This window comes from Tiliqua scincoides, chromosome 4, assembly GCF_035046505.1.
Source record: "Tiliqua scincoides isolate rTilSci1 chromosome 4, rTilSci1.hap2, whole genome shotgun sequence".
NCBI lineage: Eukaryota > Metazoa > Chordata > Lepidosauria > Squamata > Scincidae > Tiliqua > Tiliqua scincoides.
The window spans coordinates 55,923,808-55,937,108 of NC_089824.1; the positions used below are offsets into that span (position 1 = coordinate 55,923,808).

General features: G+C 44.2%; 1 protein-coding gene across 1 annotated transcript in view; it reads right to left on the bottom strand.

Annotated features, from left to right (window-relative positions):
• COLEC12 (collectin subfamily member 12) overlaps positions 1–13,301 on the bottom strand; it is a 122,001-nt gene that overhangs the window by 26,512 nt on the left and 82,188 nt on the right. The window contains exons 3-5 of the mRNA XM_066624804.1: positions 5,417–5,539; positions 4,390–4,488; positions 2,761–3,807 (exon numbers count right to left, since the gene is read on the bottom strand). Coding sequence (XP_066480901.1) covers positions 2,761–3,807; positions 4,390–4,488; positions 5,417–5,539 — 1,269 coding nt within the window. The remainder of the gene's footprint in view (positions 1–2,760; positions 3,808–4,389; positions 4,489–5,416; positions 5,540–13,301) is intronic.

Sequence of the window (13,301 nt, forward strand, 5' to 3'; positions counted from 1 at the left end):
CCTGGAGAGGAAGTGCCCAGTTCCTCTCTTGTTCGGCTACTGGTTAGCTAGAGAGGACAGGACTATTGGTATTGCTGGCTGAACCCTGATAGGATGCTGCTGTGTTGCCCACAAAGAGACTGGCCAATTAGCCAGAACTGGAGTTGACAGGAACCCAGAACAGGAGGAACAGAATCAAGTTGGGAGCAAGAGAAACAGAGTCTCTGCACTCAGTTTGCTCTGCCTGTCTGAGTGGAACATAAGAACATAAGAACATAAGAACAGCCCCACTGGATCAGGCCATAGGCCCATCTAGTCCAGCTTCCTGTATCTCACAGCGGCCCACCAAATGCCCCAGGGAGCACACCAGATAACAAGAGACCTCATCCTGGTGCTCTCCCCTACATCTGGCATTCTGACTTAACCCATTCCTAAAATCAGGAGGTTGCGCATACAAATCATGGCTTGTACCCCATAATGGATTTTTCCTCCAGAAACTCGTCCAATCCCCTTTTAAAGGCGTCTAGGCTAGATGCCAGCACCACATCCTGTGGCAAGGAGTTCCACAGACCGACCACGCGCTGAGTAAAGAAATATTTTCTTTTGTCTGTCCTAACCCGCCCAACACTCAATTTTAGTGGATGTCCCCTGGTTCTGGTATTATGTGAGAGTGTAAAGAGCATCTCCCTATCCACTCTGTCCATCCCCTGCATAATTTTGTATGTCTCAATCATGTCCCCCCTCAAGCGTCTCTTTTCTAGGCTGAAGAGGCCCAAACGCCGTAGCCTTTCCTCATAAGGAAGGTGCCCCAGCCCCGTAATCATCTTAGTCGCTCTCTTTTGCACCTTTTCCATTTCCACTATGTCTTTTTTGAGATGCGGCGACCAGAACTGGACACAATACTCCAGGTGTGGCCTTACCATTGATTTGTACAACGGCATTATAATACTAACCGTTTTGTTCTCAATACCCTTCCTAATGATCCCAAGCATAGAATTGGCCTTCTTCACTGCCACCGCACATTGGGTAGACACTTTCACTTTGGGAAGAGAGGGATAGGGGAGCATCAATGGTGGCAGACAGCACATGGATGGATAGCAGGCAAACATCACATATATACTTTCTGCTGCTGCTCCTTCAAGCCATGCATATGTGAGGAAGTGCAGTCTGCTCCAGTAACACCACGCATGTGCAAGGTAGCACCCTAGGTTTCAGTAGGATGGTGCAAAGAAGCAATAGGCAGGGTGGCAATGGCTGGCTTGGACATCTAGCCTTGAAGGGTTGGATTTTTATACATCAGCAAGAATGAGGCACAGTGCCAAACTGGAGGCTTTCACAAGCTGGATCCAGACCTCAGACCATACTGACTCACCTGTGTTATAGACTCCAATTGCCCCTTTTATGTACTTCTGCAACCTAGGGCCCAATCCTATCCAACTTTCCAGTGAGGATGCAGCCATGCTAATGGGGCATGTGCTGCATCATGTAGCGCTGGGGGCAGTCATGAAGGCTTCTGCAAGGTAAGGGAACATTTGTTGCACTGGAAAGTTGAATAGGGTTGTGCCCTAATGACTTGTTTATCAAGATGTACAGCTTATCCATCATTTCTTTTCAAAATACCCAGACCCACAAACAGGACTGGTCCAAGCCAAAGCGATGCCTGAAACAACCCCTCCCCTTTTGGGGACACACATGTTAGCATGTGTGCACCCTGTACCCTATTGCCACTTCCTCTGTCACATGTCACTACTTCAAAACTAGCCGGGTGGGGAGGGCCCTAGGTGCAAAACGCCTTCAATTCTCAGGATCCTCTCTATCTGGCTTGTGTTGAAGAGGTAGCAGGTGGCAGAGGAGGAAGAGAGAGGAGGCTATGGTGATGATAACAACTCTGTTCTGCATTGCTCTCATACTAGGACTGCATCAGCTGCTACTTCCTCCTTTCACCTTGATCTTTGGCAGTGGTGCTCGATGATTTAAAAAAAGTAAACTGCTGTCCCTTTCTTACTCACTCTCAGGTAGAACAAGCAAGCCAGAGGCGGGGACATTGGGAGGGTACAGCAACCAGTAAGTCAGTGGGTTGGGGGAGACAGTGGGCAGGTATGCAGGACAACTCCTGCCAATTCATCCCCTCCAACAAATCCCATCTTGCTGCTCAAAGGAGCCACTTCATCTGGCCTCATGGGTGGGATGGCCTCATCAACAATTCTAAGAAGAGAGTGGAGACAGACATGCACAGAGCAGACAGGCTTTCATGGTCAAGATCAAATAAATTTTATGATTGTAATTTGAAGTCTGAAATACGCTCGCATGCGCGCACACTCACATGCGCACACACACACACATTGATACTGTAGCATAATCAGGTGCAAAAGAAGTAGTCGTAAAACTATATGTTAGAGAAAAGTAACTACACTTCCAAAAGTTCTCAGAAGTACTGACAGCATCAAACTGGCAAATACAATATGTAATATCCTGAAGAATATGTGGGTCTTAACAGAGGGGAAGAGAATGCAGCAACAGTTGCAGTACTACTTGGGCTGATTCCACTATTTCATCTGCTTTAGCACCAATCAGTATGAGGATCCAGCATCCTGAACATATGGATTGGTGCTGCAATGCATTCCATCTAGAAAGACCTTTTGTGGGCAGGCACTAGTGTTCATTAAAAAACAAAGCCCTGCATGATATTCATTTTGCAGGGAGAAACAAGCAAAGCACATTCAGTGTTGCTAGGCAGTAAAGAGGCTCTATGCCCAAAGCATTAGCTGAGCCACAACTCACCTTGCAGTATTGTGAAATTTTTAATGAGCTGGCCATGCTTGGAATCAACCAGCTTCATTTCTTCCATTATTACTGACAGATTGGCTACTTCAACATCTAATCTTGTCCTCATCCCATCTTGTTGCATCCTGAGAGCACTAGTGTCCAGACGAATGTTTGCTAATGAGTTGTTCATAAAAGTCATTTCATCTGTGTGTTTACTAAGAGTATCTGTACACGTTGTCCTGACATCATTGAGGCTGCTTGTTAATGTTCGCAGGTGATGGGCAGTATAGCTAATATTGCTGATTATGCTGACTATATCTGTTTCAAAGTTCTGAAATCGTTCTTCTTGCCGGTTAAAGCTGGCAGACGTTCTGTTTTCATACTCTTTATGGCGTTCCTGGAGATCCTTCAAATTTTGTTCATTGGCTTGTGCAACACTGGTGATGTTGTCCATCTGCCCACTGAATGAGCTAAGCTGACTGTTCATATCCTCAAGTGTATCATTATTAGCTTTAGCCAAAGCCGAATTGTTGGCTGCTAATATCTGCAAATTCTGCACTTTCTCTTTAAGCCAGTCAGTGTCCTTCCGTGCTTGGAGGGCAACTTGCTGAAGGTTTTGAAAGTCACTTTTGATTCTTTGGATAGCTTGACTTGTGTCATCCACAGATCTCTGCAAAGCACTGATCAGATCTCTTTGCTGACCTTGTGTCTGGTTCAGATTGCTCAGATTCATGATGACTACATTATGTGAGTGTATCTGACTTTGCAAACTTATTTGAATGCTACTTGTATCTTGCTGGAGATCATTGATGTAGCCATTGTAGGCTTGGAGAGTTTTGTTGACACTAATGATCATGAAAGAGTTGGAATCCAACACACCTTTCATTTGGCTCTGCCTGTCATCTAACACATTACCAGTTTCTTCTAGCTTCTCCAGTGTATCTTTGTTCTTTGCAGTTTTCTCTGAAATCTCATGAAGTTGCTGGCGAAGAGCCAGGATGTCTGCTTTGAAGCTTGAAAGTTCTGTGTTGGTGTTCACAGCTTTCTCTCCAGCTTGATAATCTGAAAACAAAAGGAAAATGTTGTTCTATTGTTTAGGAGAACCACCTTCATTAGAAGATAGTGCTGCTTCATAAAAAAAACAACTTGGGCACATGTTTGTAATTCTAGTGGAACAGAGTAACCACTCTGTTGCACAATTGTGCAGTGAGTTTAACTCCAACCTGATAGTTCTTCCCTCTTTGAAACAAAAGGAACAATCCACAGAAAGTGCTTAAGAATGGCTTATGTGGATAACATCTGAACAAAGCATACTGAGCTGCCTTTTGCTGAGCCATGTCATTGGTCCATTTGGGCCAGTATTGTCTATTTTGAGTTCAGGTTTTTATGCAAAAGTCTTTCCCATCCTTGTTGCTTGAAGATGTCCAGGACTTCTTGCAAGAGGCACATGGGACAATTTGGTAAAGAATACACAAAGCTTTTCCTCTGCTGGGGATCTATAATCATAGATTCTTCTAGTAGGTATTCTTCTAGTCTGATAGGGAAAAAATCTGGAACTGAATTTAAATATCAACTAAGACTCTAATACACCAATAAACTAAAAGAGGCTATTGTCTTTATTGCTTTTGAATGTATATGTCTTACCCAGTTTCTTCAGATCAGACTCTACTTCTGTCAGTTTTTCAGTGTATCTTCTGTCTGATATTTCCATGTCACCAGTGACATTGTCCATTTTTTCTACAACTAGAACAATGAAGACAATAAGTTAGCAATAATTAACAGCATGTGATAATATTACATCATAGAGCATAATGGGCATTATTTTCCCAGCTCACAGGTGTATCCATTTGGTCTCTGTTGTGTATGTGCAACGTTGGGCAGAAATGGCTTAACAGATAGACAAAATTCCCCTATGGTAGTCATTATGCCCAGATGTTGAGGGCCTCAGCCTGACAACACATGATGCAGCAATCTCGCTGAAGCCAAGTAGGGCTTGGCCTAGACCAGGGGTGCCCAAACCCCGGCCCTGGGGCCACTTGCGGCCCTCGAGGCCTCTCAATGCAGCCCTCAGGGAGCCCCCAGTCTCCAATGAGCCTCTGGCCCTCCAGGGGATTTGTTGGAGCCTGCACTGGCTCGATAGAACTGCTCTCAGCGTGAGGGTGACTGCGTGACTTCTTGCGTGAGCTGTGGGATGAGGTCTTCCTCCACCGCTTGCTGTTTCATGTCTGTGATGCAGTAGCAGCAGCAAAGGAAAGGCCAGCTTTGCTTTGTGCAAGGCCTTTTATAGGCCTTAAGCGATTTCAAGATCTTCATTCATTCATATAAGTTCATCTTTAATATATTCATTTATGCAAACTTATGTAAATTCATTCAAATTTTAAACGTAAATTAATTCTTTTTTCCCCCGGCCCCCAACACAGTGTCAGAGAGATGATGTGGCCCTCCTGCTAAAAACTTTTGACATCCCTAGAAAGTACCTAGATGAGAAGCCACCTGGAAACCCTATATATGCCATCTTAAGTTACATAATAACATGTATAAAAATAATAAATAAATACATTGCAATTCCAAGTGCTCCATTTGCTGAGAGCATGGTAGTGGGGCATAGGCTAGGAAGTAAACTGCATGTATTCCTGCTCAACAGAAAGATGATTACAGATGTGATACGTACCTTTGTATCCCAGAATGGCTACTGTTATTGTTAGCAAGGCACATAATATATACAACAGTATGATGGAAAACTTCAGTGCCCAGTTACTTTTACACTTGGTGCATTGTGTACCTTCTTGAATACCTGTAAAAGAATATGGGTAAGATTTTAAATCTAGCTGAACTTCATAAAGCTCTACGTCATCGTGTTTGAGCTGACAAATTCTGCAAAACTTCAGATTACCTGCCCAATCCTGAATAGTGTGCACCGGTTTATTGCCGGCGTGCACTATCACAAATGTGCCCTAAGGCACATTTGCAGCCCTGTTGCTGGGTGAGCGCCGGTGCTAGCCCAGTGCTGGATGGTCCTGGGGTAGTGCTGGGTGTCACACGGACCACTGAGCAGCAGAAAGGTAAGTGGGGGCATCGGGGAAGGCAGAGAAAAGGAGTTCTGGGGAGGTGGGTGAAGAGCAGGGATATGGCAGGGAGGAGGCATTCTGGGAGGGGGAAGGCAGGGAGAGGGCGGAGAGGAGGCATCCTGGGGGGAGGGAGGGAGACGAGACCTGTAGGATCCAAAGCCTCCGTGTTGGGCTCATTGTCCGACACAGAGGCTCTTGATTCTCCGCCGACCTTTGGGTAGGCGGAGAATCGAGTAGCCCCATTGTGGGGCTACTCGGTTTAGCCAGAAGAAGGGGACAAAAGTTCCCTTCTCCTGAGGAGCCACCAGCGGCTGCCTGGAGGGTGCAGGATGCAATGCAATGGGGCCCAATTCTCAAGATATGATTGTACATCTGAACATAACGTGGTGAGGAGGCTTCCACCACAGGCTCACTGCTCAAAATATGTCTGAACACACCTTGAATTACTCAACACTTGAGTGTTATTCGGGAGTTATTAAATATGCACAAAAGGGTGAACAGAATCACACCTTGTCCCTATATACATCTGGCATAATGACCCATCCCAAATACAGTTTATATATGATTAGGCTCTTTCACACATTATGTTGCATGCAATGTAGAGGGTGGAAGTGAGTCCAGCAGGTGTGATCCTGCTCTCCCCTTGTTATGTGTTCAGTAAGACTTACAGCCCAATCCTGAGGTCCGCTGCACGGCTCCGCACCGCGGACCTCAGTCGCAAACATGCCATAAGGCACGTTAGAGGCTCACTGCTGGGCTCCCACTGGAGCTAGCCCAGCTCCAGCCAGCACTGGGCTAGCGCGTGGTGGTCGCCCAGTTCCGCGGCTTGGCGGTCTCCTGGACCACCGGGCTGCAGAATGGGAGGCGGGGGCATGGCCGGGGGCGTGGGGGAGGCGTTCCAGGGAGGAGGAGGCATGGCCGGGGGTGGGCAGGAGGCATGTCGGGGAGGAAGCGAGGCGGATCCGCGGAGCCAAGCTCCGCAGGACCCAAGGTGCTCATACAGGGCTGCATGCCCTATATGAGTGCCTTTACTTTAGCGGCGACCTTTTGGTTGCTGCTAAAATGAGTAGCCCCATTGTGGGGCTGCTTCCCTTACCCGGGGGAAGGGGACGAACATCCCCTTCTCCCGAGGAGCCTCCTGCAGTAGCCGCCGGACCTGGGCACTGCAGGCAGCTCAAGCTTGGGCTTTCCGGCTGTAATGTACTCACTGGAATCCAACATCTTTATACCATATTCACTTTTATCATCTACATATACATTCAAGTTTTATACTCCTATTCAGATTGAATATTCTAGCCCTGAATACTCAGTCCTATTAAAACAGGTTCTAGAAAAATAAACGGAATTTAAATGCACACAGTTGGTAGAGGATTGCAGTCTCCAATTGTTTTTATTATTAGAAAAGATGCATGCAGTGAATACTTTTATTCTTGAGAGCTTTTTGTCATATCATTAGTAGATTTTTTATTAAACTTTATTCAAAGACAGTCCTTCATATATTGTTCTATGAAGAGGTAATGTGTTAAGTCATGCAGAACTGAGCTTGGTTTGCTTCAGATTTTCATCTATTACTGTTCTATGGCTTGCACACTCCATTATGCAATCTGAGCACATGGCTTTAATGCTGATCTGCTCCCAGACGTCTGTCACTGGTAGTACATACCAGAGAGTCAGGGTCACTTCCGGATGTTGCACATTTCTCACTGCTTAAACAACATTTAATGCATTTCAGATGGGACACAATGGGCCTCCTTTCACTTGACACACTTTTCTGCTTCCTGACTTATTATGAGAAGAGCTTTTTTCTTCTTCTTTGTCACTGTTGGGAAGACACCTGGCTAAACAGACTGGAGCTCAGTACAAAGGGATCCAGCTGGCACATGTGTTTTGGGGACCCCCTTTCTCCAGGAGCCAAGACGATCACAAAAAAACAAGCTAGAAAGACATCCTCCTGTTCTTAGACTTTGTAGTATTTGTTTTTCTAGTATTGCATTCCAGAGACTGGGATCTTTGCTCTTATGTGGGGGGTCTCCATCTGCAAGTTCTTTTTGGACTGGAGATAAACAGTTTTACTACTGAAGGGTGAAAAACATTTTTGCCCCTTTTCAGTGAGTAAAGAATTGACTTTCAAAGAGCCCAGCTCACCAGTGTATTTTATTTCAAGAATCATAACTTTGGAAGACTGAAAGTAATCATACATTTTTTCTTGCTGTACCAATTTTAAGTTTCCCTTTCAGTTTTCCTAAAGTGGCCTGTTGATGATCCACCAAACGTGAGTAAACAAACCCTCACACACCCTCTTCCTCATCCACTTTCCTATTTTCCTCATGTGCTTGACTAAATGCAAAACTTCCTTGGTTGCCAAACCACAGTCTCCCATGACATCTGAAACAGGAGACTGTGATTTAAGGATCCCAACAAGCCATATCAAAGCAGGGGCTTCTCCCAATGTATTGTCATTGTATAAGGCAGGGGTGCCCAAACCCCAGCCCTGGGGCCACATGCAGCCCTTGAGGCCTCTCAATGTGGCCCTCAGAGAGCCCCCAGTCTCCAATGAGCCTCTGGCCCTCCAGAGATTTGTTGGAGCCCACACTGGCAACTGCTCTCAGCGTGAGGGCGACTGTTTGACCTCTCGCGTGAACTGTGGGATGAGGGCTCCCTCCACTGCTTGCTGTTTCACGTCTGTGACGCAGTAGCAGCAGCAAAGGAAAGGCCAGCCTTGCTTTGTGCAAGACCTTTTATAGGCCTTAAGCTATTTCAAGACCTTCATTCATTCATATAAGTTCATCTTTAATATATTCATTTATGTGAACTTATGTAAATCTATTCAAATTTTAAATGTAAATTAATTCTTTTTTCCCTGGCCCCCAACACAGTGTCAGAGAGTTGATGTGGCCCTCCTGCCAAAAACTTGGGGCAACCCTGGCGTAAGGGTTAAATCAGTTTCCCAGTGAAAATGTTGTACATCGTTTAATTATAAAATGTATGATTACTGTTATATACCTTTGAACAACAAGATAGTTTCATAATATACTTTTTAGACCCAATCCTATCCCACTTTCCAGCGCTGATGCAGCCCCAAGATAAGGTCGCAAAAGGGAACAAAGGCCTCTGTGACTGCCCCCTCCCCACAGGATGCAACGCAATTCCCTGATTTAAATTTAAATTTAAATCCTCTCCTGCTCCACACTGGGTCAACTCAGAGGAGAGAAAGCGGGCCAATGGATGCACCCCTCCTGCAGCCCCCCTACTCCTGTTCCACCCCCTTCCCACCCAGTTTCACTGCTCCCCAGCTGGCTTACCCGCTCCAGCAGGTGGCCAGTGGTTTGACAACATGGGTGAGAAGGCTCCAGCTTTCCCACTGGCACTCTGGCAGTGAGCTACTCAGTACGCTGCTGCTGCTCAATGTATGGCTGCTTTTCAGCAGCCACTGCCAGTGGAACATGTATTCTGCTGGTGGCTTCATCCCATAGGATTGGGTTGTTAAAGTCATATTTCCAGGATCTTAATGCTCTGAACACAAAGAAGGGAAGGAAGAATACAAAGGAAAGGTTTTGCAAAACCACTAAGTCATCTGCTTTGCCTCCTTTCATTAATCTTTTCTGACATAATAGTGTCCCAAAATGATGTTGCTATTTTCTCTGGAACAGTTTCAACAAAGAAAATACTTTTGATTGTATGTAACGTACACAATCCTTTTCATTAAAGAAGGAAAGGATCCCTATTACCCCATTACCCAGTTTGACCATAATCTCACCTATTTTTATAACCCAGTCATTTTATATTTGTCTTTGTTCTTCCTCACTGCAGTCCAGAGATACAAAATGAATTGTTAAAAATCCCAATTATGCAATTCAAAGGCTATAGCCATTGAACTGTATGGAACCATCAAGTATCCCATTGTGATTAAATACAAGTGGTATTAATTGAAAAGACCAAAGAGAAAGACTCAATCCCTAATAAGTATCTGAACTGCACATTACATAAACATTATGCGCTTCAAGACAGCCCTGATTTATTTTGAGGAAAATCATAGATTTGTTATAGCAGTAGGTCAAGCCACAAAAATGTGCTAAGACTATTAAACTCTTGGGACTGATATCCTTTAAACTACCAGTTTAGAGGCATGTCTTGCCGAACTGAAATTTCATCCATGTCTTTTTAACATTAACATAGTTTAAAAGCAAACAAACATGGGTATAGTTAATGCAGCATTTAATGCATGAAAAGTCATGTTTAATTAGAACGATATTCCCCAGGCATGAAGCTATGGAATTTGAGTGATTCTATGAACAGTTGCAGTCTTACAGTTGTGCATCACCAATTGCTATAACTACCATAGCGAAGCAGCACCTGAGCATTCTCACTGGGTACTCAGCCTCTACAGCATGAGAATGCCATTGGGAAGGGGTGTACTATATCTAACCAAAGTGAAACACTGTTAAATCCTATTGATGTCAATGGAAATGTCAAGCCCATGTTTCTTTGTCTCATGCTCAAATTGTACGACTGAACTGTGCTTAGCTTTGGCTAGATCAGGGGTGCTCAAACTTTCAACTTTAGGGATGCTGGACCTTTAACAAGTGTATAGAAGAGAGAATTGCAGCAGGTGCAACTTGTCATCCCACAGATGATAAGCTACACCTGCTGAAATTCTGATGATAAGCTACACCTGCTGAGCACCTCTGGGCTAGATTATAGCCAGTACTTGTAAAACATAAAATAGTTAACACTGCAACATCCTTTCTATGGGTGAGCATGACAATAAGAGGCAGCCTGCATTAAATGAGTTTAAAATATGATTTACTGCCCAATCCTATCCTCCACCATTGGCTGGAGCAGGGTCGTATTTTTCCTATTTTTCTGGTTTGACAAGAACTGGAAATTGCAATGGTATACGGAAACCCAATATAGAAAATGACCAGCTCTTTGATATGATTGTGCTCCCCACCCTGATCCCAAGATAGTCTCTGTTCTATAACATTGCCAGCTGATGATGCTAGTCTCTGTTCAATGGTAGAACATATGATGATGTTGATGTAGAATATGACGACTGCATATGGAAAGAAAGGGCTGGTTGACAGTGCTCCATAGGCTTTTGATTCCTTGACCTAAACTGCCACTGAAACGGCATATGCTACATCTCTGATAGCAACCAAATATTGATTTTTTAAACTACAGGACCAAAAAACTTAAATGAAATGCTAAGAAGTGGATCAACAATGGACCAAGTTGTGGTGATAGTTAAACTACCTTTCTTGAGGCCCAATCCTATGAGCCTTTTACAACCACTTCTTTCCTGACATGCTGCCATAAGAGGCTCAGCAACAGTGCAAACATCATGCTACTCCTGGGCCATTCAGAGCCTCTGCTACAAAATGGCAGCAGCTCCACACACCAGCCCTCATGGAGCCTGGGCTGTAATAGTTCTGGTAAGTTAGCAGCAGGGGCATGTCATGGGTGAGGAGGGGCAGTTTTGAGTTGGGAAGGGCAAGGGGCACGGAGAGATCTACACTTAAATTGTGGATCTACAATTACAGTAGTCTGACTTGGTCAAGAATTTGGACCTCTGAAGAACATCAGAGATATCTGAAGTGCCAAGCTGTAACTAATCTAGTGCTATTGTGTAATCTTGCAATTCAAGATGATCAGAAAACCAAAGAGTTGCATGGTTTTCTTACCGGATGAAAAAGTTGCTATTTGGGCCAAATAGGTTTATTAGTTCTGTAGCAAAAATCTTGTTCTGAACATAATAACGGTTTTGACCATGTTCCTTAGTAACAGAAATACAAACATGTGTTGCTATTTGGAACTATCCACGCAAGGGGCTGTTAAATATTAGACAAATTCAGTAAGGAAAATAGCAACCTAAAGAAATGTTAGAACACGGCCTCCATATGGAGGTTAAAACAAATATTGCTCATCCTATACTTGGCCATACAGTTCTATGTACTATTCAATCACTGGGTGCTACAGTGACAGAATTAAAAGTTCAGATAATTTCCTGACAAACTCATCTATTTATTAAAATGACATTGACTTGGAACATAGCCATATTTCATTGTCAAATCCGTTGTGGATAGAGGAAAAATCCAGTGTGGGGATGCCTGCACATACATGCTAGTGACCAATATGTTACATGAGTAATAAAAGTGAGTGGAAAGATTCAGAATTCAGAATTTGGAAGGGAACCAAGGATCACACCCAAATCCATGTGAAACTGGCTGCTGTTGAAGGGAATCACCTGCATCCAGCAGTCTGGGTTGCACATTTCATCCTGGGCCTAATTATGTTCAGAAACTTCCCACTTTTTTGGTGGCAGGTGCTGGAAGGAAGACAGTTTGGAAAACAAACTCTGGATGAGAGAAAGACATCTCAACTTTTGTAAAACTACTGGATTATAGAACAGGGGTCTCCAAGCTTTTCAGCATGTGGCATCATATATTTGACATGGCATAATATATATATTAACATGGCATAATATATATATTTGACATGGTATAATATATAATATATTAATATTATATATTAATATATGTAACAACATATATATACCCCTGCTAATTGGGTAAGAGGCACTTTTTCAAGTGAGTGCTCCTTTTTTTAGCAGGGGGAGAGTAACTGGCCCACCTCACCCCAGCAGTGTCTGTTCGAGTGGCTGTCTGCTGGTGTGGCATCTTTTTAGATTGTGAGCCCTTTTGGGACAGGGAGCCATTAGTTATTTGATTTTACTCTGTAAACCGCTTTGTGAACTTTTAGTTGAAAAGCGGTATATAAATACTGTTAATATTGGCATCATATATTGTAATGGAAATGTGCAAGATCCCTCAAGAAAATAGGGTATGGTGTCAACAGTGGCCCCTTGCTCTGGCAGGCAAGCATGGGGTTAACACCAGGGCCTTAGATTGCAGTGAGTGTGCTGCACAGCTGCAGCCACTTGGAAGCAATAAGGCTCTCAGGGTTAAAAGCAGTACCTGCAGGAAGGAAAAAGGGTGTGGGCAGTAGAAAGAGGAAAGCTTGGAGAAGAAAGGAAGGAGAGTGAAAGTGAAAGTAGCTTAAACTGATGGATTAAAGGACTGAGGAGCTAATGGACTACTAGTTGACTGACTAAGGGACAGACTGGCAAATAGACTTCTACGGATTGCTGGAATGGGGACTGCTGGAGACACTGGATTGGTGTGTACCCAAGACCTGCTGAGGACCAGGGTGTTGCTGTAGTTGCTGGAGAAGCTGCTGGCAGGGGAAGAAGGAGGACCTCTGCAGGTGAGCTACCCTGGTGGAGGGGTCCAGCAGTGCTACAGTGGAGAACTGGGGCCACTGAAATTATTTGGAGGGATTGGGGAGAGATCTAATGGAGGGATAGAAAGCAGGGGAACAATTGAGTAATAAATAAAGTTGGGAGAAATCTGAGAAATGAATTAATTTGTAAAGAGTAAACATACTTTCAGTATGTGTTGGATAGATGGTGCTGATTGGCCAGCAGTCTGA